The sequence below is a fragment of the Micromonas commoda genome, chromosome 12 (genome assembly GCF_000090985.2).
Source record: "Micromonas commoda chromosome 12, complete sequence".
Lineage (NCBI taxonomy): Eukaryota > Viridiplantae > Chlorophyta > Mamiellophyceae > Mamiellales > Mamiellaceae > Micromonas > Micromonas commoda.
This window is the reverse complement of record NC_013049.1, coordinates 435,764-459,608: the sequence shown is the minus strand read 5'-3', so window position 1 is coordinate 459,608 and position 23,845 is coordinate 435,764. Positions and strand designations below refer to the sequence as shown.

The following is a 23,845-nucleotide window of genomic DNA, read 5'->3' as shown; positions in this document are numbered from 1 at the left end:
TCCTTCTCCATTCACGCCGCGGCGCTACCCTTGGCGGACGGCGATCTGAACGGCACCGCCAGCGGCGCCACAGCGTACGACGCCACCCCGCAGTTCTCCAGCCACAGCTCCTCCCCGCGCGGGTCTATCCTCGCCGCGAGCAGGTTGAACAGATCCGCGTGACCCACCAGCGCGACGCACCGCTCGGGCCTTTGACGAATCGCGCGAAGCACCCGCGCCGCCCGAGCCTTCGCCGCGTGTTCGGGCTCGACGTAACCGTACGTCGCGAAATCGCGCCTGCACGCCTCCGGGGTTACCGCACTGTGGTCCGTGTCCGGGTCGACGTACCACCAGATCCCGTCCCGCATCCGCGCGCGTTCGGCCTCGCGTTCGAGTTCGTCCGCCGCGGCGGCTTCTTTCAGCGACGCCGTTTGTATCCCCGGGGCGTTGACGTCGACGCCAGCTGTGCCGACGCCAGCTGTGTCCGCCGCCGCCGCCGCCAATCGTTCCCGCGTGGGCGTGGACGCGGGCGTGCCGCGCGAATGAACGAGCAGCGCGGAGAAGTCCACGTTGGGAAAGTCGCGCCGGAGCTCGTCCGTGGGCCTTCCCACGTCACACGATTCGGTCAGCCGCTCGCGCAGGTCGGGGAGAACCTCCACCTTGATCCCCAGCCCCTCGAACGCGCCCGTCGCCGTCTGCAGCGCGCGCGTCAGCGGGGACGTCAACACCACCTGGGGCATGGGATTGAACCTGTCGTGCGCGCGTCCGTTTCCCCCGCCGCTCTCGCCGCTCCCGTCGTCGCCGCCGCCGTCGTCGTCGTCGTTGTACACGGAACCGTCGGCGCTGGCGCGGAGAGAGCGGCCGAGCTCCGCCACCTGCCTCACCCCCAGCGCGCTCAGGGGCGCGTCGAAGAGCATGGGGTCCACGCCCGTCTGCTCGTACGCGGCGTTGAAAGTGGACTGACCGTGCCTGATGAGGTAGACGACCTTCCTCCCGCCGCCCTCCTCGGCGACCCTGCGCCTGTGACTGTTCCACGCGCGATGCGCGAGATAGCCGCCGCCCGCCACGGCGCACGCGCCGGCGACGACCACGACGACGCGGGCGGCGGTCGTGGCGAGGGATCCAGAGGACACGCGGTCGGTGTCCGCACCGGCGGAGTCCATTGCACCGGCGCCGAGGTCCCCGCGTTGCGCCCGTTGTGCGAGCATCTTGAAATATCTTTTCCCCATGCGAGCCGTGGCCGCGAAGTCCCGAACGGTAAATTAGAAACGCACACAGCGAATCAGTTACGTTGTTAAGACAAATGGATAATACTCTTCTAACGCCAATCACGTTCGCTTGAGAACACGCATCACGGTGGCGGCCTCTCGATCAATGTGGGCCTCCCGATTATCCAGCGGATTATTCCACCCGGATGACCTCCCCACTCCACTTTCGCGCCACACAGCACGGACAACATGGCCGCCATGAGTGCGTCATTCGTGACTTTCAAGACCGCCGTCGCGCCCCGCATGCGCGGTCGCGCCGCTAAGCTCACCCGCGCCACTCGCGGGTCCGTCGCGACCCGGGCCTCCGTCGTGAAAATAAGCGTGAACGAGGTCAAGGACCACCTCGATCGCGGCTTCGTGCTTGTCGACATCAGGGACCCCGACGAAGCGCGGGAGACCGGCTACAAATCCTCGTGGAAGAATATCGTGGTGCGCACCTTCGCGTGCCCTCGCGCGCCCGGCCCGGGGTCCGCCTTCCCGATTCACGCGTCCCTCCCGGCGGCGAAAAACGCAAAAAAAAAACCGACGCGTTCTTCTGACCCCCCCTCCGCGCGACCGTCCCGCAGCTCGCCGCCATGGACGAGGACGGGCGGATCCACATGAACCCGAACTTCCTCGCGCAGATCCGCCAGGAGTTCCCCAACACCATGTCCAGGATCCTGATCGCGTGCGACGACGGGACCACCAGGTCCGAGAAGGCTGCCGCTGCCATCGTGGAAAAATGCGGATACACCCAGTGCAAGGTCATCGACGGTGGCATCGACGCCTACCTCAAGGCTTACCCGCTGACCCAGGCTGATAAGGTGAAGTGGAAGATGAGGCCGGAGATCGGCGAGGACCTCTCCGTGCTCGTCTCCGGCGTGGACACCAGGCAGGCGGGCCAGAAGTACTACTAGCCAGCTGATACTGAGATGAGCAGCTAGAGCCAGAGCTAGCCGCCAACTACGAAGGCGCCGTCGTCGGTCGGTTCGCCATTCTTCTCACCGCGGGTCACTCGAAGCGTCGCCGCCGCCGCCGCCGCCGCCGCCGCCGCGCCCACCGATTCCGAGCCTACCCATGAACCCTCGCACGTGCCGCACGCCCTCGCTCTCCCTCAAGTCGTCCAGCGCGCCCTTCGCCTCCCTCACGCCGTCCGTCACCCCGCGCCGAATCCTCGCGCCGAGCCTCGCCGGAGTCCAACCCCGATCGTTACCCAACCCGCGGAAATGAAACGTCTCATCCGCCGCCGCCCGCGCGCGTCGCGTCGCCGTCGCCGTCGGACGGGTCGCTCGCGCGGGCGACGCCGGTGACTCACCACCCCGATGAACGGGAACGTCCGCTCCCTCACGCGGCGGCCAGACCATCGCTCGCGTCTCCGGCCACGGCCACGAGTCGGCGACGCCGCCCCACCGCGGAGTCGGGAACGGTCCAGCGAGGCCGGCGTCGCCGCTGATGATCGCGTCGGCGAGCTCGCGGGCGCTCGAAGCCGCGGCGCCCGCGTCGATCGAAGCCGCCGCCGCCGCCGCCGCCGCCGCGCGCATCGTCGCCGTCATCGACGTCGAACTCTCGCCCTCGCCCCCGCCCCCGCCGTCGCCCCCGCCGCACGAGGCGGTCATCGGCGTCTCGATCCTCCCCGCGCGCCAAACCCCCGCGTCCCGCCTCCGATCCGCGTGCGTCACGATCCCGAGACCGGCTCGCTCGTTCGCTCGAAACGACCCAACGTACGAAGCGCCCCCCGGCGCCGGCCACGTGTACGTGCCCCACCCGTCCATGTACCCCTCGCTCCACTCCCCGGCGTACCGAGCGCCGTCTGGGAACACGGCGCACCCGAGGCCGTGTCGTAGACCCATCCTCCACTCCCCTTCGTACCGTTCGAACCCCGGGGGTGGGTTTGTTGTCGACGTGGCGTCTGCTGACGTGGCGTTCGATGTGGCGTCTACGTGGCGTCCGAAGCCGTGCCGGCGGCCGTGCGATACGTCGCCCGCGTACCAGCGACGGCCGCAGGGAAACGCCGCGACCACGCGCCCGTCGGCGGGAAACACGCCCTCGTCCGCGCGACCCGCGTCGGTGGGCCCTGTACGCATCGAACCGGCCCGCGAATCGCCAGAAGTTTTCGAGAAAGTGTCCGGAACTTTGAACCCCGCGTCTCTCAGCCACGGATACGGGTACGAAGCGAAGGCGCCCGCGGGGTCGGGGACGACTCCGAGCACGGTGTACAGCGACGCGGGCGGGATGCGAGCGTGCAGCTCGAGCGCGGCGCGGACGACGGCGTGCACGCCCCATCCATCTGTTTGGTGGTGAGTCACCGGGCGTGAGCGGTGAGTCACCGGCGTCGACAAACGGGCGGCGGACGACATGGAGGCGTCGGATACTTCCACGCGGACCCTCGCGTTTTCGTCATCCACCGTGACCGTCACCCTCGCGCGTTTGGCTCGCCCGTCGCCGTCGTCGTCGCCGTCCACGGGGTTGACGATGGAGTCGGCACGAGACACACCGGCGCCGGTGAGCGCGGGAAGCCGCTGCAGCCGCATGTGCAGCAAACCCTCGATGATCGGGGCGCGCTCGTCCAACCGGTTGGACCCCGAATTTGACCCGAGGTTTGACCCTCGCGCCATCGCCAGAAGCTCGTCCCTGTCCTTGACGACCGCGGCGGCGCCCACGTACAGGGGCATGAGCGGGTCCGAGGCGAGGAAGAGGTCGAAGAGCCTGGCCGCCGTCGCGTAATCGTCCAGCCCGTGCGAGAACCAGGTGAGCAGCCACGACACGGCGAAGTGGCACCCGACGATGTGCTCCATGTCGCTCAGGTCCGCGACGCCCAGCACGACGAACGAGTCGCCCTCGGTACCCGCGTCGGTACCCCCCGCGTTGTCGGCACCCCCCGCGTTGTCGGCACCCCCCGCGTTGTCGGCACCCCCCGCGTTGTCGGCACCCCCCACATCGCCGCCCGTTGTCTTCGCGGCTCCGAAGGATGACCTGTTGGCAGGCGGAAAGAGCGCTGCGTGGAGTTCGGGGTCGGCGACGGCGATGAGGTGCGGGAGCAGCCTCAGCGTGTCCATGACGGCGCCCAACCCGCCTTGGACGCAGTCGCGCAGGTGCCCCAGCGTGAGCCTCTCGATCGCCGCGCCCGTGAGGTCCGTGGTGGGAGCGAGCGCGGTTTGGAGTATCGCGGCCACGTCGTGGAGGCCCTGGTAGTAGTGTGATCTGCCGGCGTGGGAGCCGACGACGCCTTGGATGAGTCTCGCGAGCTTGGCGCGCGCCTGCCCCGACGGGTTCGTGGTTTGCGACACCGGGGAGAGGGGCGAGAGCGCCGGGTCTCCGCGTATCCAGTGCGACCTGTTCACGTCGAGCGTCACCTGGTTGGCGTCCTTTTGGGAGAGGCTGCTCGCGCGTCGCTCGTAGACGTCGTCGCCGTTGGCGGGGCGGTCCACGCCGAGCGCGAGGAGCGCGGGCCACGCGCGGGCGCGGACGGCGTCGGAGCCCAGGCCGCGGCACCGGGCGAGCTCGGCGAGCGCGGCGACGGGGATGGGATCCGAGGCCAGCATCCTGAGCGCGGGTAGGGGACGGGAAGGGGAGCGCGGGGGGCGGGGAACGTCAGCGCGACTTCCTGGGGCGCTCTCGTTCCAACGGATGATGACGGAAGGGACGGGGGATGGGATGCCGGGCGGGTCGGGGTCAAACCTCTCCGCTGCAGCCGCAGCCGCCGCATCGTCGTCCCCGCTGTCGGTCATGACACCACCCGACGAGCCCGCGCGGGGGCGTCCGTGCGGAGGACGAGAGTGCACCCGTTCGTGTGTGTTCGCTATCAAAGTGTCGCACGACTAGTGCTAACTGTCACCTCTTCTTCTGGCCCCGCTTCCTCACGAGCATCGCCCCGGCTCCCGCCACCGCCACCGCGGCCGCCGCGATCACGGCGCCCTTCATGCCGCCCTTGTTCTTCTTCTCGTTCATCTCCCGCCTCGTCTTCATCCCCCGGAACCTCGCCTGAAGCCTCGTCGCCGCCTCATCTTCGGTGGGGGCGTGTGACTTCATCGCACCTCCGCCGTCGTCGGGCAGAGGCGTGGCGGGGTCGGAGGGCGCGAAGTCGATCTTGAGCCGCACGTTCCCGCCCAAGGCCTGGCCTTCCTTGCTGAAAAGCTTGAACTCCTTGTCGATGGACCCGTTGGTGTTGATGTAGGAGACGATGTTCTTGACGTACACCCCAGCGTTGGCGACGGCGGCTTTGTCGCCCATGATGGACTTGCGCTTGAAGAGCTGGAGCCTGAGCTCGCCGCCGTACTCCTCGTTGACGTCGCTGTCGGAGTGTGAGGTGGGTTTCGGGGGATCGCGTCAGGGTTTGGGTCAGCCGGTGCGGGGGGTTGAATCGACGCGGGTTGGGTTTCATCGACGGAGGGCACGGGTGCCGACGAGGTGCCCGACACCCGTCGCGGTCTCCGCGTAACAAGCGATCGGGTCGGGCACTTACAACTCGAAGGTCTCGTTGAAGGTCAGGACCATGGCCTTGTCGACGTCCTGCATCTTAGTCTTCATCTTCTGCCTGTCCTCCGGGCCGTCGCGAAGCTCCACTGCGGTGCGTGTCAGGCGAGGGGTATCGTGCTCAGTCGTCGTCGCGCGGAGAAAAGGAGGCGACCGCACGTAACGGGTAAATCTCGGGACGTCGCTCGCGCTCGCGCATCGCCACACTTACGCTTGACGCACGCCCTTTTGGTCCCGGTGTCTCCGGGAGGCACGGTGGCCTGGACGACCTGGATTATCATGGTTCCCGAGGGAGCCATCTCGTACGCGACGGCCTGGTTGGGTGTCTGGTTGGCGCTCGCTGGGTGTCTGGTTGGCAGTTTGGGCGGCAGTTTGAGCTCAACGCACGTCTCGCGTGGATGTGCGGATTTTTCGTGACACCCGCGTGTGCTCATTCGGGGAAAAACGACCGTCTGTGACTCGCCGGAAAAAAATGTGGTGATCTGGCGAGAAATGGACAACGAGTTCGTTTCCGAGAAATGGGCACCGGAGAGACGCGCGCTTTTCCGATTGTCGACACTCCACGAGACGCCGGCTCACAGCGCACGATCAAAAGTTCGCGCGCCGACCGCCCCCGACGCCCTCTCGAAGCCTCCTCCGCCGATCGCGCTAGCGTTCGACGCGTTTCCACCTTCACTTCACCGCCCCTTCACTCCGGCCATGCCTCCCAGCGAGGACGGGTACCGCTGGCGCAAGTACGGGCAGAAGATCATCAAGGGCGCGGCGTTCCCCCGCTCCTACTACCGATGCACCGCGCCCAACTGCCCCGCGCGCAAGCACGTCGAGGGCGACCCCAAGGATCCCGGTTCCATCGCGTACGAGGGTACCCACAACCACGAGCCCCCCACGGGCTCCAACCGAGGTGAGTCCGTCCCCTCCATGTCGCGCCCGACGGAGCATGTTAAATCCCGACCCCCGCGGCCGCGGGAAAGGACGCGGGGACACCCGGCGCCCGGCGCGCTCGTCCCCTTCCCCGCGGGGATTTGTTCGAGGATTCGACAATATCCCCCGATGGACGATCGACTCGCGCGGAAAACACCGGCGCATCCGACTCACCGTCGCTCCCGACCCGTTCCCCCCACGCGTTCGCAGGCAAGAAGCGCAAGAGCGTTGACCAAAACTCCAAGCCGCCCCTCTCGCCAAACTCCAAGGCGATGAAGATGAAGACGACGAAGAAGTCCTCGTCCCACCGCAGCTCGGAGCTGCAGAACGTGACCCCGAGGTTCTGGGAACGCGCCGAGGCGCTCGCCATGGAGACCCTCGGCTCGCTCTCCCCGGGAAGCCGCAAGAGGGCGGCGAAGCTGACCAGCTCGCGAAACAAGCGCAAATCTGGCAACGGCCTCGCCGTGCAGGTACCCGACCTCATCTCCGGCGGCGCGCCCACCTCCATCACCGCCGCCCTCGTCCGCGTCGACAGCGGCGACGTCACCAACATCAGCGGCGACGTCACCAACATCAGCGGCTTCACCAACATGGAGATTCCCGCCTCTGCCCGAACGGGCAACACCCGCGTCTCGCCCCGTTCCAAGAAGAACGTCGGCGAGTCGGACAGGGGCGCCAACGGGGAGCTCAAGTCGGTGCGGTCCAAACCGGGTAACCACGTCCCGGTGGGCGGGGCCGGGTACGGTGACCTCGCGTCCACCACGGGCGCGAAGAAGATCAAGCGCCCGAGGCCGCTCATCATCGACGCCGAGGCGGCGGCGGCCATCGAGGATGCGGGGACGCCGCTGCTGACCATCGGGAACGGGCGAGCGGCGGGGGAGGTGCCCGGGCTGCTGAGCGCGAGGCGCAGGGATGGGACCAGTTTGAGGAAGGCGGCCGCGATGGGGTGGGCGTCGCAGACGCCGAGGTCGCCGCTCGTGACCCCCGGGTCCGCGGGAAACGCCCTCATGGAGTCGCTCGCGTACATCACCACCCCCAAGTGAAAGCCTCGCGTTCTTCGACGCACGCACGAACGAACGAACGAAGAGACCCGCGGTTGATTTGCATCAAACCCCGCTATTATTTATTCATCCCTTAGCCGCGCGGAGCGACACCGAGCGCCGCATGTACCATATTAAATAAGACGAGACGACACGTATTACGGACATCGACGTCGAGGCTAATCTATCCTACTGATGTTAGTCGCCCTTGCCTTTCCTTCCCGCCGGAAGGCTGGACGATTTCCGAAGCCCCGGCCCGCCGATCTCCCTCAGCCCCGTGTCTATCCTCTGCGAGGCCACCGCCGCGGCCGCCTTCATCCCCACGCCCGCCGACGCCGCGGAGCTCGCCATCGCGGGCGTGTTCGCCAGCCTCTTCATCTTATCGAAGAAACCCATCACCGACCCCGACCCCGACGACGACGACGCGGGTCCCGACTGAGACGCCTTGGCCTTTGCCGGCGGCGACATCAGCGGCTTACTCCTGCCGTGCTGAAACCCGCTCCCGCCGAGCCCCAGCGCCCGCATGCGCTCCTCGTTGTCCGCGACGCTCGGGCCAGCCGAGCTGTTCGCGCGTCCGCTCGACGGTCTGTCCGTCATGGCGATCTCGCCGCCGCTCGAGCTCGACGCGCGCGAGAGCGTCTTCCTCGACGACGATGACCCGAAGGCCCTTCGCGCGGCGTCCCCGTCGCCGCCCGCGCGTCCCTCCGATCCGAGCTCCGACTTCGGGTTCGTGCCGTAATGGTCCCTGAGAGCGGCGAGCGCGGGTGTCATCGCCGCTCGTTGCGCCGGCGACGGTTCCATCGGCCCCGTCGCGCCTCCCCCGCCGGGTAAGGGCGCGCCCGGACCGAGGTGCGCGCGGGGGATCCGCACGGTACTACGCGCGAACATGGTCTGGTCGGTGAGCGCCCCGCCGTTCGCGCGCTGGATGTCGATTATGGTGACGCCGTACTTGATCGCCAGGCCCGCCAGGCTGTCCAGCGAGGACACCCTGTGCATCCGGAACGCGGGCTCCGAGGGCGACTCGACCCCATCGTCTCGAAGCTCCTCGATCTCCCCCATGATGAGTCAGCTTCCTCGTCCTCCCCGGCGTCCCGCGCTGTCCTCCTCGCGATGCGCGAGAGGGACGGTGCCGACGCGAAGGACGCGTCGGATGTGCGCGACTGCGCGACGAAGTGTGCGTCGCGAAGGAGACCGGGCCGAACCTACCGGTGAACGAACGTCGCGTCCTCTTTGTCAATCAACTCGGGTGACTTTTATCGAGGTTGCCGAACCCGTTCGCCGTGCACTGTCACATGGGGCGAGCCGATGGGGACGAAACGAGCGTGGCGGGTAAGACGTGCGTCGTCACCGGCGCGAGCCCCGGCGGAATCGGCTTAGAGGTGGCGAGGGCCCTCGCGAGGGGCGGCGCGAGGGTCGTGCTCGCGTGCAGGTCTCGGTCCAAGGCGGCCGCGGCGGCTCGGGACATCATCGCATCGACGGGCAACGACAACGTGGAGTGCCGAACGCTCGACCTCGCCAGCCTGGCGTCCGTTCGGGAGTTCGCGGACGGCTTCAACGGCCCGGAGGAGCTCGTGGACATCCTGGTGAACAACGCCGGGGCCATGTTCAAGGAGTACGGCGTCGCGGAGCAGGGCAGAGAGCGAACGTGGCAGGTCAACACGCTGGGTCCCACGTACCTGGCGAGGCTGATGATGCCCGCGCTGGCGCGCGCGGCGGCCGCCAACGGCAACGCCCCGGGCAGCGCGAGGTACGTGTACGTCACGTCCAAGCTCGAGCTCAAGGGCGTGGTCGCCGGGGAGCTGCGCAGCGGCGCGTCCGACCTTCGAATGTTCAACGCCATCGCCGACGTGACGAAATTCGACACGTTCAAGCGGTACGCCACGGCGAAGCAGGCGGGAACCGCGCTCACGTTCGAGCTCGCGAGGCGCGTAAAGTCGGCACCCAAATTTGCCGGGATCGCCGTGCACTGCGTGTCCCCGGGGATGGTCAACACCAACCTCGGGAGGTTCGCGGGCGCGGCGTTTGTGCTGGCGGCGCCGCTTCGCTGGGCGCTGACAAAGACGCGGGCGCAGGGAGCGGAGCCGGTGCTCTTCGCGTGCCGATCGAACGCGCCGGAGGTGGCGAACGAAACGGGGGGGTACTTCGGCACGTCGTCGAGCTTCAAGAGCGGTCCGGTGGCGGGGCTGGAGGCGAGCGAGACGGCGAGGGACCCGGGCGTGGGCGCGAGGCTGTGGGCCATCGCCGAGGCTCAGCACGGCGCGTGCGGAGAGTGGGACCGATCGTGACGAACGGCGACGACGCCTGGCTGGCTAGGATGCGATGAAACACGTCGACTTGCTTGTAATTGAACAGGTGCGTATACTCAGTTTCCGTCGCGCCGTTTACTGACGCGCGCGACTCACAAGGAGGCGGCGGACATGGAGGACTGCCGCCTGGTGCTGAGCAGGTTCTTGTTCGCCACCATGCCGAGGACCATCCCGGCGACCCACGCCGCCACGGACGGGGACGGGACCATCGCGAGAGCCACGATGGACGGCCCGGGGCAGATCCCCGCGAGTCCCCAACCCGCGCCGAACAGCGCCCCGCCCGCCATCAGCCGCGCGTCCAGCTTGGAGTTGCTGGTAAACCCAAACTCGAGCGAACACACCGGAGCCCTCTGGTACTTTTGAACAAAGTAAAATCCCGGCGCGCACAGCGCGAGCGCGCCGCCCATCACCAGCGCCAGGCTCGGATCCCACGCCGGGTGCAGCGCGGATAGGAACCCCGCCACCTTGACCGGCCTGGTCATGCCGCTGATGATGAGCCCGGTGCCAAAGACGAATCCCACCACCGCATCCGCGACGACGTTGACCATTTTTTTCCGGGGTCCGACCGCCGGGGTCCACGGCGGCCAGAGCTCCGACTGGACCCCGCTGACGAGGCCGCCGGAGAGCTCGTCGACGGCGTACGCGCCTTGAGCCGAGGCAGTGTTCTTACCCGATGTGGCCAGCGCGCCGAGGCCGACGAACGCACCGACGGACGCGACCGCGAACGCCAACCACGTCTGCAGCGCGGACAACGGCGGGATGGTCGTGGCCGCGACGGCGGAGACGGGCGCGATGTTCAGGGCGCCGGCGGTGTCGAACGCGGTGGCGGCGATGAAGCCGACGAGCATGAACACGCCGGTGTACGCCATGGATCTGGGGCTGAGTCGCGCGTTGCCGCAGATGCCGTGACCCGACGTGCAACCGTTGCCCATGGCGGATCCGGCGCCGACGAGCGCGCCGCTGAGCAGAGCTCGCCCGACGCCCACCATGGGTTCCGCCGGGAGCGGGCCCGCGGTGGCGACGTGGAACGCGCCCGCCGCGAGGAGGCCGCCGAGGAAGGCGAAGTCCCAGGAGAAAAACTCGCCCTGCGCGGGTCGCTTCACCGACGCGCTCACGCCCAGGAGTCGCCCGGTGAGCATCAATTTGGCGATCGCGGCCACCCCGAGGATCATCCCTCCGCACAGGGCGTCGAGCGGGGTGAACTGAAGCGCGGTGGCGCCGAGGGTGGACATCGCGGCGACGGGGGCGGCCGCGGCGCGAACCCGGACGGAGCCGGGGGAACGAGACGCGGGCGGTTGGACCGCGCGACGATCCTTCGAGACGAAAAGGACACGACGATTGGCGAGCGACGCGGGCGACGCGAGTCGGCCGGGGGCCGGCGCGGTGTCGGAAGCTCGAGCCGCGGGTGCCGCGGGTCGAATAGCGACGCGATGAGCGGGGAACGCGAGGACGGGCTGCATCCCTCGGGAGGGAAAGAGTCGTGCGCGTGAACGTCCGCGAGAGGGTCTCGGCGCGTTCGTGACAAACAAGAGCACGTGCTGCCGAAGATCTTCGGTGACGGTTAAGAAATTTGAGAAAATGGGCCCTGACTGGACATCGTACGTCGTAGCCTGTCGTGTCCTGACACGCGGGTGATAGGCTGACGCATCCGGACGACCTTTCGGACCTTGGCTCGTGGCGGGAAGGCGACTGGATTTTGAAACCTTCGCCTGCACTTGAAGCTGTCGGTCGCACATGCGGCTGTCGGTCGGGGTGTTGATCACTCGCGGGGTCGCGCGGCAGGGGCAGGGTTTGGCGGCACCATGGCGTCCTTGGAGAGCATACACCTTCAAGACGACCACGACGGCTCCCCGAGGTTCGCCACCATGCGACCCGTGCTCGGGGCGCTGCTGGTACCCGGCCGGGGCATCAAGACTCACAAGCTGGACGCCTCTTTTGGCGGGACCGGCGCCCTCCTGTCAGCTGACATGGCGTACGGGCTCGCGTCCCGGGATCCGACGCGACAGCTCACGGTGATGTCCGCGCACAGATCGGGTGAACATCGAAGGGACGCGGAAGGAAGGGAGGTGTTCAGCCCCGAACACAGGCCCAAGCGCAACCTGGTGGTGAGCGGGATCACGCCGCAGGAGCTCGAGGGCGCGATAGGCGGGAAGCTGATGATCGGCTTGGACGCAGAAGTCGTGGTGCACGGCAGGGTGGAGGCGAAGGACGGCGCGGGTGGGGTCCGTTGCGAGGTCATCCGCGGCGGGTCCGTGCGCGTGGGCGACTCGGTGTACGTCGGCGACCTGTCCAAGGAAGACACCGACTGGAGGATAGAGAGGGGCATCAAAGACGAGATTTGGCACAAGAGGATGCAAGCTGGCTGGGCCGAACCCCCGGAGTGCAGGTTTCTGCGACCCGAGCTTGGCCCGGTGACGCGGCTGCGGCAGTGAAAACGGCAACGAAAGAGGAAAGCAACGTTCACGATTTGTAAGATAACATTACACGATGACATCACCCGCGCCGAAGCGCTCGGCTGCTCAGAAGAAGGAGTGGCCGCCAAACACAAAGGATTTCTTCGGCTTTGCCACCTCCTTCTCGGTGACGTCGGGGGGCGCCGGCGTGCCTAAAACCCCGTCGCAGCACCTCTGAATGGCGGCCAGCCACTTGGCGTGCTCGGCCTCCCCGCCCGGGATGTAGAGTCGGAGCGTCTTGGCCTTCTTATCGTCGCTCTTGACCTCGATCTTGATCCCCCAAGGGCCTTTGCTCTTAAACTCGTACTTTTCCGCGACGTACCCTCCGCCGCCGAGATCCGTCTTGAGGGGCATGAGCTCGCCTTCCTTGTCCGGACGCTTCAGGCACAGCTCGTGCGGCATGATGAAGCACCCGGGAGCCTCCTTCCACGATCCCACGCCGTAGTCCGGCGCGTATCCGTCGTAAATCTCCAGCGCGCCCTCAACCTCGGGCGCCATCTTCACCCCGACGTTGTTCATCTGGCACGAAAACGTGTCCAGCGCCTCCTTGTACTCGACCAGGGTGTGGTCCTCGACGTTGGAGCTGGAGAGCTCGATGCGTTTGAGGGTCGGGGCGTCGTGGCGTATCACGGACGCGTACGTGCCGGCGCCCCGGGGCGAGCGCCTGAAGTGGTAGATCTTCCCGGGCACGAAGAGGTCGACGAGATCCGCTGGTTCGGACAAAGCCGGTTCGGACGCCCCATCCTTCGCGTCCGACGACTTCTTGGACATCATGCTCGAGAACTTACCGGCGAGCGCGCTGGCTCCCGCCGCAGCCTTGGCGGCGCCCGCGGCCGCGACGGACGCGGCGGCGCCCGCCGCAGCCTTGGCCGCCTCCACGTTCTTGTTACCCCCGCCGGCTTTGGCGGAGGACGCCATCCGCCGCTTGGCCTGCTCGGCGAAGGAAGCCGCCGCGGCAGAGGCGCTCTTCTGCATCGACGCGAGCGTGACGGACGCCGCCTTGGCCGCCTGCACGGTGTGTAGCTTGTTGACATCCTTGGAGAAGTCCTCCTTCCAGTTGATGTCCTGGATCCTGCTGAAGAGATCGTCGACGTTCTGCCTCGACGCGCGAACGACGACGTCGTCGTGGCAGACGATGGATCTGAGGTGCTGCGCGGATGCGCCGCAACCCTTGACGTCGAGGCAGGGCGGGGTGGCGAAGGCGACGCACTCGACGGGGGTCTTGCTGAGCCTCTCCTTGAGGAGTATGGAGGCGATCGCGGCCGTGCCCGCGCCGAGGCTGTGTCCGAGCACCACGAACCTCGGCTTCTTCTTCTTCAGCTCGAACATCTCGACGCACTTGAGAATCTTGGACGCGTGCTTGTCCAGGAGCGCGTGGGCGGATTTGGCCATCCCGCGGTGGGCCTTGACGCCGGCGAACTCGGGAAGGGCGCTGTTGAGATCCTCCGCGGCGCAGTCGCCGTCGGTGAGGGCGTCCTTCATGCTCGCCGTGCCGCGAATCACGAAGAATACCTCGTTCCTGGCCTGCGACTCGCTGATGAAGAACGCGGGCTCCTGGAAGGTGCTCTTCTGGACGGCGTCGTGAATCTCGTGCCCGATCGTCTTGAGCGCGGCGGCGAGCTCGTTCCTGTCCGTCAGGTACGAGGCGTCGACGGCGATGCACAGCCTTCGAAAGTCGTCCGCCTCGTCCTTGTGCACCGCGCCGCAGTCCCCGGGGTAGGGCTGATGCGCGCTGCCGGGCTGGGAAGCCTTGCGCTGATTCCTCTCGTCGTCCCAGAGGTACGCCATACCGACGGTCAGATCGCCGACGCTGAAGCCCCTCACGGACTGGTAGTTGGAATGGAGCGCGGAGGCCACGGTGCCGTAGTCCTCCATCCATCCCGGGGCGTACCCGGAAACTTTGCTTATCATCGACATGTCGCTGTGCGGGGAGGGGGGGCTGGCGCGAGTGCCGCGGTTGTTAGCTTGTTGATCAAACTTGGTAAAAGTATCTCGACGCTGACGAGGAGCGCTCGAGCCTCGCTTTTGGGCACAGTCGTCGCACCCGTGAGGTGCATGCGCGGGAGACACCTCGCGAGAGCGTTCGCACGCGTGATGACGATGAGCTCGATGTCGACTGTCTCCTTGAACGCGACGGGCGGTCGATCGTCGGTCGCGGTGCTCCGAGCCGCCCGCCGCGGGTCCCTCCTCGGGCCCGGGTTCCCGCCCAATTGTTTTCGGGCACCCGAGTCTTCGTCGCGAAGGGCGCCCTGCTCGCTCGTCACGCGCGCCGCGAGCGGCTCGGCCAAGTCCAAGAAGGCACAGGCGTACGTGTGCACCGAGTGCGGCTACGACGCGAACCAGTGGTACGGGCAGTGCCCGGGGTGCAAGGTTTGGGACTCCATGAAGGTGATGCGAGGCGTCTCCGAGCCCTCGACCGCGTCGTCCGGGAAGAGCTCGGGAGGCGGCGCTGGCGCGCGCGCGGTGGCGAGGATCGCCGAGAGCTCCGCGATCGAGGAGGCGTCATCCATCGGTATCGGTCGCAAGTCCGGCCGCGTCAAGTCCGGTTGGGTCGCCGAGGCCAACCCGCCGAGGGCGCTGCGCGACGTCCTCGGCGGCAAGGCGAAGGGATCCACCATGCCCAGGATGCGACTGTCGCAGGAGCTGGGAAAGGAGATCGAGAGGGTCCTCGGAGGCGGGGTCGTTCCGGGGGGGATGACCCTGGTGGGTGGCGATCCGGGAGTCGGCAAGTCCACCATACTCCTCCAGCTCGCGGGTCTGCTCGGCAAAGGGGACGAAGATGACTCGGAGGATGACGAAGATGGGGCCCCATCTTCGGTCGGCGTCCTCTACGCGTCTGGAGAGGAATCCGTCGAGCAGGTGGCGGGCCGCGCCGAGCGCATGGGCATCGACCCCGACGGCGTCTTCCTGTACAGCGCCACGAGGCTCGAGAACATCCTCGAGGCTGTCTCCCGCCTCAAACCCGCCGCGCTCGTCGTGGACTCGATCCAGACGGTGTTTTTGGAGGACGCCACGGGATCGCCCGGGTCGGTGTCGCAGGTGAGGGAATGCGCCACCGCGCTGCTGCACGCCGCCAAGACCACCGGCATGCCCGTGTTCATCGTCGGGCACGTCACCAAGAGCGGCGACATCGCCGGCCCGAGGGTGCTCGAGCACATCGTCGACGTCGTGCTCTACTTGGAAGGGGACTCCGACCGAGCGGTTCGCATTTTACGCGGGCACAAGAACCGATACGGGAGCACCGACGAGGTTGGCGTCTTCCAGATGAGCGATGAGGGGATGAAACCGGTGGCGTCGCCGTCCGCGCTGTTCCTCGGCGAGCGCGTGCTCTCCCCCGACGTCTCCGCGGCGCCCACGGTGACGGTGCAGGGGTCGAGGCCGTTCATGCTGGAGGTGCAGGCGCTCACCAACGAACGCGCCGACGCGGGCGACTCCAACCCGCAGGCGCCGCCGATACGCACGGCCGTCGGCCTGAGGTTCGAGCGCATGCAACTTCTCCTCGCGGTGCTCGCAAAGTTCGTCCTCGGCCGCGGCGTGTTGAAGAACGACGTGTTCATCAACATCGTCGGCGGGATGAAGCTCGACGATCCGTCCACGGATGTCGCGGTGGCGCTGGCCATCGCGAGCTCGTTCGTGGAGAAACCCTTACCGCCGGACATGTGCTTCTTCGGCGAGGTGGGCCTCGGGGGCGAGCTGCGGCCGGTGATGCAGTCGGAGCGGAGGATCGCGGAGGCGGCGACGATGGGTTTCCGGAGGGTGCTGCTGCCCGAGGCGGGGAGCGACGAGTCCACGGAGAAGGCGGCGAAGAAGAACGGGGTGGAGCTGGTTCGGTGTAAGACGATGGCGGACGCGCTTCAGGCGGCGTTGGACGTGCGACCGACGAGGTACGCGGCCAAGTCGCAGCCGAACGGGTCGTGGCCGAGCAAGTTCCCGCGCAAGAAGAAGAGCGGGGGCGAGTAGAAGTGTCGTCGAGACGTTTCGTTGAAGAGATTTTCATTCGTTCACAAAAGGCAAGCAAGCGCCAAAAGACGCGGATGTGATGCACATCCGGGAAGCTCGACTTGGAGGAGTGTCCGCGACTTTACTTACCTCACACCTTAGTGCTGTCATGATACAGTAAACCATGGGTAAGTTAAAGTCAATCACCTCCAAGTTGAGCTTGAAGAGGGAGACTCGGCCTCACGTCTACACATCACATCCGCGAAACGCATCTGAGTTTATCCAGAAAGGCACTCGGAAAGGTACTCGTCCTCGAAGCAGATCCGTCGCAGCACGTCCGTCTGCGTGACGATCCCGATCAAGTCCTTCGACGTCACCCGCGTTCCCGCGCGGTCCTCGGAGACGAACCCGTGGTGCACGGCGTCCTCGCTCAGCCTCTCGACCGCCTCGGCGAAGGTGGTGGACCGACGGAAGAAGCGAGGGCGAGCGAGCCGCGGCCGCCAAAACACGCCGCCGATCCCGTTCCCGCCGCCGCCCCGCTCCACGCCGCGGACCCGCTCGATGTACTCGCGCAGCGGCGACGTGAGCGCGCGGAACTGGTCGGGCCACACCCCACGTATGTCGCCGGCGGTGACATCGCAGACAACCTCCCCGTCGAAGGAACCGTCCTCTCGAAAGCCGGACACCGCCGCCGCGGAGGTGAGACCGAGCCGGGTCATGCGCTGGAACGCGTGCAACGCGGCGTCGTCCGCGTCCACCGTGAACACGGTCTTGACCGCCATGCCGAGCTCGGCCAGCGTCGTTCGCGCGGCGAGCGCGGCGATCTCGTCGGCGGCGATTGAATCCTCGTCGATGGATTGATCGTCGATGGATGGTCCGGGTTGCTCCGTCGCCGCGAGCAACGAGTGCCTGACGATATCCGCCGCGGAAATCACGGCGGCGACCCGTAGGGCGTCGCCGTCGCGTCTGAACACCGCGACGCGGTGGCAGATGGGCCCGTCGGGTGAGCCGTGGAAGAAATACTCGCGGCAGAGCTCCAGGACGGTGAGTCGTTCGTACTCGGGATCGTCGCATCTCCAAACGGAGTGACCGTCCTGCCAGTTGGGCGTGGCCATGACCTCGCTCACGGGCAGGTTCTGCCACTCCGTGCCCGGGGGGTAGTGCGATTCATCGCCCAGCGTGGACTCGCCGAGCTCGCGCAGCAGCGCCTCGAGCTCGACGGTATCCCTGCTGCACAGGTCGAGGACGATGTCGGAGAGCGACAGGAAGCCCTTGTGCACGAGTTGGCCGGAGGAGGCGTCGACGACGGGCGCGGAGAGGACCCGGCGTCGCGACAGCTGGCGCAGGGCGTCCACGATCTTGGTGTCCGGCCACAGGGTCAAAACACCGGGCTGCTGGTCGTCGTCCGGGCACGTCGCTCGCTCGTTCTCGCGCTTGGCCCGCAGCAGTTCCCCGACGGAGGTTCTCTCCAGGAGGGCGCGGAGCCTGGACGCGAGCACCAAGGCGCGGTGCGTGGAGAGGAGCTCGTCGGGCGGCGCGTCCGAGGAGCCGAGCGACGCCGTCCTCGACGACGACGCGCGGGTGGTGACGTTGGAGCACGCGGCGACGGAGCCGTGGACCGAGCCGGCCGCGTCGACGTTCCCGGGGTGCGTCGCGGGCAGCTGCGGCGGGGTGAACACGTGCTGCGCGTGGGCGGGGGTGGGCGCGGGGGCGGGCGCGCCGGGCGCGCCGGGCGCCTGCCGCGGGGCGGATCTGGCGGCGACGACGCGGATCTTGGGCGGACCCGGCTGCGCGCCGTCCATGCTCGCGCGGTGCTCGTCGAACATGCGCGCGCCCTCGGAGAGTCGTGGTTCTTCCTTCCGCCGATAACCGCTGTGGGGCTCTTGGACGTGCCGACGGAAGGAGGAAAAAGCCACGACCGAGAGGCGACCTCCTCCCGTCGCGCCACACCGTGGACACGCGGAAGGAAAAGATGGAAGAGGCTGAGTCCAACACCTTGGCGTCTCTGCGAAGCGGCGCCATGTCCATCCTCGAGGCCATCGCCGTGGAGCTTCCCGACGTGTTCACTGCGGTGATACTGGCCAAGCTCGACATAAAGGACACCCTCAGTTTGGCGCAGGTGAGCAAGCGGTACAGGGACGCGGTGTGGAGCGTCGACGGTGTTCGGTCGTTGCAAGCGAAAATTACCAGGCTGCCGCGGAGTTGGTTTGGGGGAGATGCGATGGCGTGTGCGATAGCATCTAACAACTTGCCCGCGATCAGAGCCCTCCTGAAGTCAGGAAGGGAAGTCGAGGAGGAGGTCAAATACGACGATAAAAAAACCTGGGGCACACCGTTGATGTTTGCCGCGTTTCTTGGCCATCTGGGGGCTGTTCGAGTTTTGATTGAAGCAGGGGCTGATATCAACAAACACGCTACGTTTTTGGGTAGTGCTTACAAAAATTCGGCTCTTTGGATGGCCTGTGATCACAACCATCCGGATGTTGTCATGCAGCTCATCGAGGCAGGTGCGGATGTGAACGCAATAGCTGACGGCAGCAGCGCCTCCGCCCTCGTGGTAGCGGTCGCGGGTGGACATGAGGCATGCGTAGCCCTGCTCATCAACGCCGGTGCAGACGTTTCTGAGAGAAGGTTGATCGACCTTGCAGAGTGCCATGACAGGACGAACATCTTGAAGATGTTGGAAGACGCTCGCTCACGATGAAACTCTAGCTTGATTTTTGTGACATTCGACTCGCACACAGCGGCAGTTCCTCTCCCCCCCGTATCCTGTGTGCCCTCAGGAACAACCTCGCGGGCACGGTCCCGCTATCCCCCTCCCCCGGGCTCAGCACCACCCCGTTGGCGCTCACGAAGAACGGCACACCCTCCGCCACGCCCCGCTCCACGTCCACCCACACCGCCACCTCGCAATCGTTTCTCACCCCCGACTTCACCTCCCCGTCCCCCGGGAGTCCCGTCGCCATGTGCACGTGCCTCCTCCGCATCCTGCTCAGCCCGTGCGTTCGAATGCGTTTCCACGCGCGCATCGACGTGCCGTGCACCGCCTCGCGGATCCCGCTCGTGCGCGTGAGGCGCGTCGCCATGGCGTCGTCGTCGAGGACGTCGCCTCGAAGGGTGTGGCCCTGCGTGGCTCGCACGTGCACGATCCCGTCGGTGCGATCGCGAAGCTCGAAGCGCCCCTTGCGATCCGCCGCCACGAGCGCGCGTATCTCGTCCGCGCCGACCCCGCGGAACCTTGGCAGCGCCAGGACCCGCGCGAGGGGCACGAAACCCTCCGCGTCGAGGCAGTCCGCGAGCCCCTCGTCGACGACGCCGTGCCGCAAGATCTGCGACAGGTTCTTCGACAGGCGAACCTTCGGGTCCAATGGACGCGACCCGCCGCGGCTCCGGTCGCCCCTGCCCCGGCCGCCGCTGCGGCCACGCCCGCGGCCGCCGTCCGTGGGTGCGGTCATCCCCACCGCACGCGCGGCGCACGCGCGCATCGATCTGGCCGGCCCCTGACGTTTTTTAACAATGCTCCTGCGGTTTCCCGATCTGTCAGTAGCCGGGCGAACCGCACACCACCGAGCGCGACATGTCCAGCGCGACGATCCGGCGCCTGTCGCGCGTCGCGGCGAGCGCGACGGCGTCCGTGAGCGGACGATTCGGATCGGAAGCCCGCGTCATCGACGCTCGCGCGTCCACGGCCGTCGTCCGGCGAGGGTACCGGGGCCAGGCATCGGACATCGCCGGGTGGAGGTCGCGCGGGGGACTCCATCCCGCGATGTCGCCGACGCCGTCGTGGTCCACGTCCGAGCTGCTGAACCCGCCGGAGGGTACCGTCGAGTCCGTGCCGATCGACGAAGAGAAGCTGAGGAAGGTGGCGAGGCAGGCGAACATAGCGATCCCCGACGAGGACGCCGCCGACGACGAGGAGGCGGACGACGACCATCCGACGCTCGCCGCGGTCGAGTCCCCGGCGGAGGGCGCGCTGCGAGGCGTGAACGAGGTCCTCAGGTTCGTTCAGGCGCTGGACAAGGTCGACGTGGAAGGGGTGGAGCCCATGTGGACGGTGCTGGACGACGAGCACGCGGCGCCCCTTCGAGCGGACGAGGTGGCCGGCGCGCGACGACGAAGACGAGCATCATCCCCGAACGCATCCCCCCCGACGGGCACGTGGGTCCTGGACGGGACGTCAGCGGAGGAGGGCGAAGAAGGGTGGGCGGCGTCGGACAGGGACGAGCTCGTGAACCTCGCGCCGGACTCGAGCCGCGCGCCCTTCTACGTCGCCGCCGGGACGACCGCCGGGACCGACGACGAGTGATGCCCAACTCTATAGTACCCTTATTAGCTACTGGCTATTTCGACGCGACGAAGTAGTGCTAACCTACCGATTGTCGCGCGTTCCAGCGCCCTCGCCCCTGGCCGCCGCCGTGAACGCCAACGCCGACGCCGCGAGCACCCCGCCGTTCGCCGCCAGCGCGGGACCCACGCCGACGCAATCCGCGAGCGCGCCGAGCGCCACCGGACCGACGAGCAAACCGAAATCGCCAAAGGTTCGGTACGCGGAGAGCGCGACGGCTCGACCTCGCTCCGGCGACACCTCCGTCGCGTACGCCGCGGGCGCCGGTCCCATGAGCGAGTGCGCCAACGCCCACGCGATGGCGGCGCCGAGGAACACGTTCGGGTCGGTCGCGGTACCGACGACGGCGACGGCGACGGCGGATGCGACGACGCACGGCGCGATGACTTTAGTCCGACCAAAAAAATCGGATAGAAAGGCGCCGGGGCCGATTCCCAACGCGCTCGTCGCCGCCATCGCCGTGAACAGCGCGCCCAGACCCGCGGGCGTGTACCCGTGCTCCTGCACGGCGAGCAGGGGCAGCAGGGTGGCGCGACCGCCCGCGCCGCTGAAGAAGAGCGCCGCGTTCAAACCGCTCACCGCCAAAAAGTCGCGGCGGCGGAGCAGCCGTCGCATCGTCGTCTGCGCGTTTTCACCCCTCATCTCTCCGTTCGATTCAGCCTCCTCGTCCCCGGCGCTGCTCGCGACGTTCACGTCCCCGGTCGTCGCCGCCGCCGCCTCGCGCTCCGCCTCCCCGTCTTCCATCGCCGACGTTTTCGGCCTCGTCTTGGTCCCGGCGCCGTATAAATAAGGTCCAAAGTTGGCATCCTTCAGAGTCTCCGGCGCCGAGCGCGCCGCGTGCCATCCCGCGAGCGCGCACGTGACACCCACCGCCACGAACGGCGCCCGCACCCCGAGCTCCATCGGCGCCCCTTCGGAGATGAACCCGCCCACGCACGGCCCGAATGCGGCACCCGCGAGGACGGCGGCTTGGTTAGCTCCCAGCACCCTCGCTCGGTTGGATCGGTCGCTCAGATCGGCGAGCGTCGCCTGCGCCCCCGCCGCGTACGCCGCGCTCCCTGCGCCCGCGATGAACCTCCAGAAGAAGAGCTCCGGTAGCCCCGATTGGCACTGCGCGCTTCCCAGCATCCCGGCCGCGGTTATCAGGGGCCCGGCGACCATGAGGGGTTTGCGCCCGAGGGAATCCGCGAGGGAGCCAAAGGGCACGTTGAGCACGAGCCTGGCGAGAGCGAACGCGCTCAGGGTGGCGCCCACCTGCGCGGCGGACGCGCCGAACTCCTCCGCGAACATGGGTAAGACGGGGGCGACGCACGAGTGGCCGGCCATGAGCAGCGCGGTGGTGACGCAGATGCCAGCCACGCGCCTGTTCTCCCCGAGGAACCCCGCGAGATCCCACATGGAAGAATCGGAGTTTGCTCGCGGGCCCGTGGGCGCGCCAGCCTCGGCGACCGGCGGCGACGACGACGACGACGACGACGTTGACGATTCGTCGTCGATGTCTTTGCGTGCATCGCGGCCGGAAGTGAACGCGGCGGAGGATGACGAAAACGCCCTCCGAGCCTCCCATCCCGCGCCAAACCCGGACTCGTCCCCGCGCGACGTCGTCGGGCGGCGGTGCGCCCAATCGCGCCGAACGAGCTCGAGCTCGCGCCACCGCACCGACCGCGAACCGAGCGGCTCGAACGGATCCCGCGCGTCTCGCGCGACATCCGAGGACCCGACCGCCGCGGGCGGCGCTCGCCGCGCGCGGCTCAACCCCCGCCGAAGGGTTCCGACCAACGCTCGCGACGCCATGGGTGAAGCGAGAGGAAGCGGTCGTCGTGGTTTCAGTGGTCCCGGGCCGGCCATAACCTCAACTGCTCTCAACAGCGGAATCTTCGACGTTCGACAACACCCACCGCGAGCGTTCGTCCGACCGTCACACGACACGAACGCGCCCCGACCTGTCGAGACGCCATCGGGACGTCGCGAGCGCGAGAAGTGGCGTCGAGACGCGTCGATCGCGGTCCGGTCCGAGGGATCAACGCGCGGGGGTTGGGTCGGGTCGCGCGCGACAATTGCGCGGTCTGAAACGATACCGCTGGAGGAGGAGCGTAAACTCCATGGCGGAGACGGAGGCGTCGGTCGAGGCGCCCCCGGCCGCGGTGGATCCGCGTCCGGAGCCCCCGCTCGGCGATGCGTCCATCGCGGAAGTGTCGAACGGCGCGATGCGTGACGACTCGGCGGACGGACCGGGAACGCCCGCGCCCGCCACCCCAAAGAAGCAAACGATCCTCGAAGCCTCCCCAGCCGCGGCCGTGGACGAGTCCGAGCGCGAGAAGGATGATGAATCGCCGGGCGCGGTGGCGCTCTTCGACCTGGACCACACCATCATAGACACGAACAGCAGCTGGCACTGGGTGCAGCACGAGGTGAACAACGGCAAGGTGGGTTTCGGCATGCTGATGACGGCGCTGTACTGGTTCTCGAGGTACGCCCTCGGCCTGGGCGCGGGAGCCGAACGAGCGGGCGCGGAGGCTGCCGAGCTCTACGCCGGGGAGATGGAGGATGACCTGAACGAGCGGGTCGTCACGTTCTTCCGCAAGGAACTGTCGCACAGGGTTCGGCCGGGGTGTAAGGAGGCGATGGCCAGGCACAAGGCGGACGGCGTGCGATGCGTGATGTGCACGAGCTCGTGGCAGCATCCAGCTCGAGCCGCCGCCGAGCTCTACGGGTTGGAGTCGGCGCACGCAGACGTCATCTCATCCGTCATGGAGGTGGACCAGAGCACGGGGCGACTGACTGGACGGATTCAGAAGGTGGCGTACGGGGACGGTAAGCATTTAGTGACGAAGGAGTGGGCGACACGCGCGAACGTCGACCTGGCCAAGTGCTGGTTCTACACGGATTCCTTCTCGGACGTCGCGCTCATGGAGGCTGTCGGCTTTCCAGTCGCGGTGAACCCGGATGCGCGGTTGAGGAAACACGCGCAGGAGAAAGGATGGCCGGTGGAGGACTGGGGTCTGGCGGAGGATAAGAGTAAGAAACCGAGGTACGCGTACGCGTGCCTGACGATGAAGGGGTCCTCCCAAGGGCCGGGGTGAGGGAGACCGCGGTCGAGTAGCTCGTGGCGTTGAAACTTATGTAACCACTGAGAGTCCGA

General features: G+C 67.4%; 16 protein-coding genes across 16 annotated transcripts; 8 read left to right on the top strand and 8 right to left on the bottom strand.

Annotated features, from left to right (window-relative positions):
* Positions 1-11: 11 nt before the first annotated feature.
* Positions 12-1,208, bottom strand: MICPUN_63121 (PGAM phosphoglycerate mutase; the record flags this gene model as incomplete). Its single annotated transcript, XM_002508986.1, has 1 exon — positions 12-1,208. One exon carries the CDS (start codon positions 1,206-1,208, stop codon positions 12-14), a length of 1,197 nt encoding a protein of 398 aa, XP_002509032.1.
* Positions 1,209-1,436: 228 nt separating this feature from the next.
* On the top strand, positions 1,437-2,143 carry MICPUN_113509 (rhodanese-like domain protein; the record flags this gene model as incomplete). Its single annotated transcript, XM_002509221.1, has 2 exons — positions 1,437-1,676; positions 1,814-2,143. 2 exons carry the CDS (start codon positions 1,437-1,439, stop codon positions 2,141-2,143), a joined length of 570 nt encoding a protein of 189 aa, XP_002509267.1.
* Positions 2,144-5,127: 2,984 nt separating this feature from the next.
* Positions 5,128-6,035, bottom strand: MICPUN_52561 (predicted protein). Its single transcript, XM_002508985.1, has 2 exons — positions 5,911-6,035; positions 5,128-5,788 (listed from the first exon to the last, which is right to left on the bottom strand). The coding sequence occupies exon 2, from the start codon at positions 5,605-5,607 to the stop codon at positions 5,227-5,229; it is 381 nt and encodes a 126-aa protein (XP_002509031.1). The 5' UTR covers positions 5,608-5,788; positions 5,911-6,035; the 3' UTR covers positions 5,128-5,226.
* A 156-nt stretch (positions 6,036-6,191) lies between these two features.
* Positions 6,192-7,827, top strand: MICPUN_63124 (WRKY family transcription factor; the record flags this gene model as incomplete). Its single annotated transcript, XM_002509220.1, has 2 exons — positions 6,192-6,600; positions 6,831-7,827. 2 exons carry the CDS (start codon positions 6,192-6,194, stop codon positions 7,661-7,663), a joined length of 1,242 nt encoding a protein of 413 aa, XP_002509266.1. The 3' UTR covers positions 7,664-7,827.
* Positions 7,828-7,858: 31 nt separating this feature from the next.
* Positions 7,859-8,884, bottom strand: MICPUN_52564 (predicted protein; the record flags this gene model as incomplete). The annotated part of the gene is made up of 1 exon (XM_002508984.1): positions 7,859-8,884. The coding sequence occupies exon 1, from the start codon at positions 8,717-8,719 to the stop codon at positions 7,859-7,861; it is 861 nt and encodes a 286-aa protein (XP_002509030.1). The 5' UTR covers positions 8,720-8,884.
* Positions 8,885-8,952: 68 nt separating this feature from the next.
* On the top strand, positions 8,953-10,025 carry MICPUN_106349 (predicted protein; the record flags this gene model as incomplete). Its single annotated transcript, XM_002509219.1, has 1 exon — positions 8,953-10,025. The coding sequence occupies one exon, from the start codon at positions 8,953-8,955 to the stop codon at positions 9,943-9,945; it is 993 nt and encodes a 330-aa protein (XP_002509265.1). The 3' UTR covers positions 9,946-10,025.
* A 33-nt stretch (positions 10,026-10,058) lies between these two features.
* On the bottom strand, positions 10,059-11,198 carry MICPUN_103479 (predicted protein; the record flags this gene model as incomplete). The annotated part of the gene is made up of 1 exon (XM_002508983.1): positions 10,059-11,198. One exon carries the CDS (start codon positions 11,196-11,198, stop codon positions 10,059-10,061), a length of 1,140 nt encoding a protein of 379 aa, XP_002509029.1.
* A 570-nt stretch (positions 11,199-11,768) lies between these two features.
* MICPUN_63128 (predicted protein) lies at positions 11,769-12,398 on the top strand (the record flags this gene model as incomplete). The annotated part of the gene is made up of 1 exon (XM_002509218.1): positions 11,769-12,398. One exon carries the CDS (start codon positions 11,769-11,771, stop codon positions 12,396-12,398), a length of 630 nt encoding a protein of 209 aa, XP_002509264.1.
* An 87-nt stretch (positions 12,399-12,485) lies between these two features.
* Positions 12,486-14,336, bottom strand: MICPUN_106350 (predicted protein; the record flags this gene model as incomplete). The annotated part of the gene is made up of 1 exon (XM_002508982.1): positions 12,486-14,336. One exon carries the CDS (start codon positions 14,334-14,336, stop codon positions 12,486-12,488), a length of 1,851 nt encoding a protein of 616 aa, XP_002509028.1.
* Positions 14,337-14,708: 372 nt separating this feature from the next.
* MICPUN_75587 (predicted protein) lies at positions 14,709-16,286 on the top strand (the record flags this gene model as incomplete). Its single annotated transcript, XM_002509217.1, has 3 exons — positions 14,709-14,882; positions 15,021-15,174; positions 15,220-16,286. Coding segments are annotated over 3 exons (1,395 nt in total), but the record flags the coding sequence as incomplete, so codon positions are not given.
* Positions 16,287-16,636: 350 nt separating this feature from the next.
* MICPUN_103482 (predicted protein) lies at positions 16,637-18,160 on the bottom strand (the record flags this gene model as incomplete). Its single annotated transcript, XM_002508981.1, has 1 exon — positions 16,637-18,160. One exon carries the CDS (start codon positions 18,158-18,160, stop codon positions 16,637-16,639), a length of 1,524 nt encoding a protein of 507 aa, XP_002509027.1.
* Positions 18,161-18,330: 170 nt separating this feature from the next.
* Positions 18,331-18,919, top strand: MICPUN_63132 (predicted protein; the record flags this gene model as incomplete). Its single annotated transcript, XM_002509216.1, has 2 exons — positions 18,331-18,865; positions 18,897-18,919. 2 exons carry the CDS (start codon positions 18,331-18,333, stop codon positions 18,917-18,919), a joined length of 558 nt encoding a protein of 185 aa, XP_002509262.1.
* A 258-nt stretch (positions 18,920-19,177) lies between these two features.
* Positions 19,178-19,711, bottom strand: MICPUN_76559 (predicted protein; the record flags this gene model as incomplete). The annotated part of the gene is made up of 1 exon (XM_002508980.1): positions 19,178-19,711. A coding segment is annotated over one exon (534 nt), but the record flags the coding sequence as incomplete, so codon positions are not given.
* Positions 19,712-19,935: 224 nt separating this feature from the next.
* On the top strand, positions 19,936-20,664 carry MICPUN_63134 (predicted protein; the record flags this gene model as incomplete). The annotated part of the gene is made up of 1 exon (XM_002509215.1): positions 19,936-20,664. One exon carries the CDS (start codon positions 19,936-19,938, stop codon positions 20,662-20,664), a length of 729 nt encoding a protein of 242 aa, XP_002509261.1.
* A 63-nt stretch (positions 20,665-20,727) lies between these two features.
* On the bottom strand, positions 20,728-22,497 carry MICPUN_103484 (major facilitator superfamily; the record flags this gene model as incomplete). Its single annotated transcript, XM_002508979.1, has 1 exon — positions 20,728-22,497. The coding sequence occupies one exon, from the start codon at positions 22,495-22,497 to the stop codon at positions 20,728-20,730; it is 1,770 nt and encodes a 589-aa protein (XP_002509025.1).
* Positions 22,498-22,616: 119 nt separating this feature from the next.
* On the top strand, positions 22,617-23,843 carry MICPUN_109283 (predicted protein). Its single transcript, XM_002509214.1, has one exon. The coding sequence runs from the start codon at positions 22,806-22,808 to the stop codon at positions 23,784-23,786; it is 981 nt and encodes a 326-aa protein (XP_002509260.1). The 5' UTR covers positions 22,617-22,805; the 3' UTR covers positions 23,787-23,843.
* The last annotated feature ends 2 nt before the right edge of the window (positions 23,844-23,845 follow it).

Bases quoted from the DNA above. Each gene is read 5' to 3' on its own strand.
- MICPUN_52561 (XM_002508985.1), bottom strand. From the start codon at position 5,607: ATGAAACCCAACCCGCGTCGATTCAACCCCCCGCACCGGCTGACCCAA.
- MICPUN_109283 (XM_002509214.1), top strand. From the start codon at position 22,806: ATGGCGGAGACGGAGGCGTCGGTCGAGGCGCCCCCGGCCGCGGTGGAT.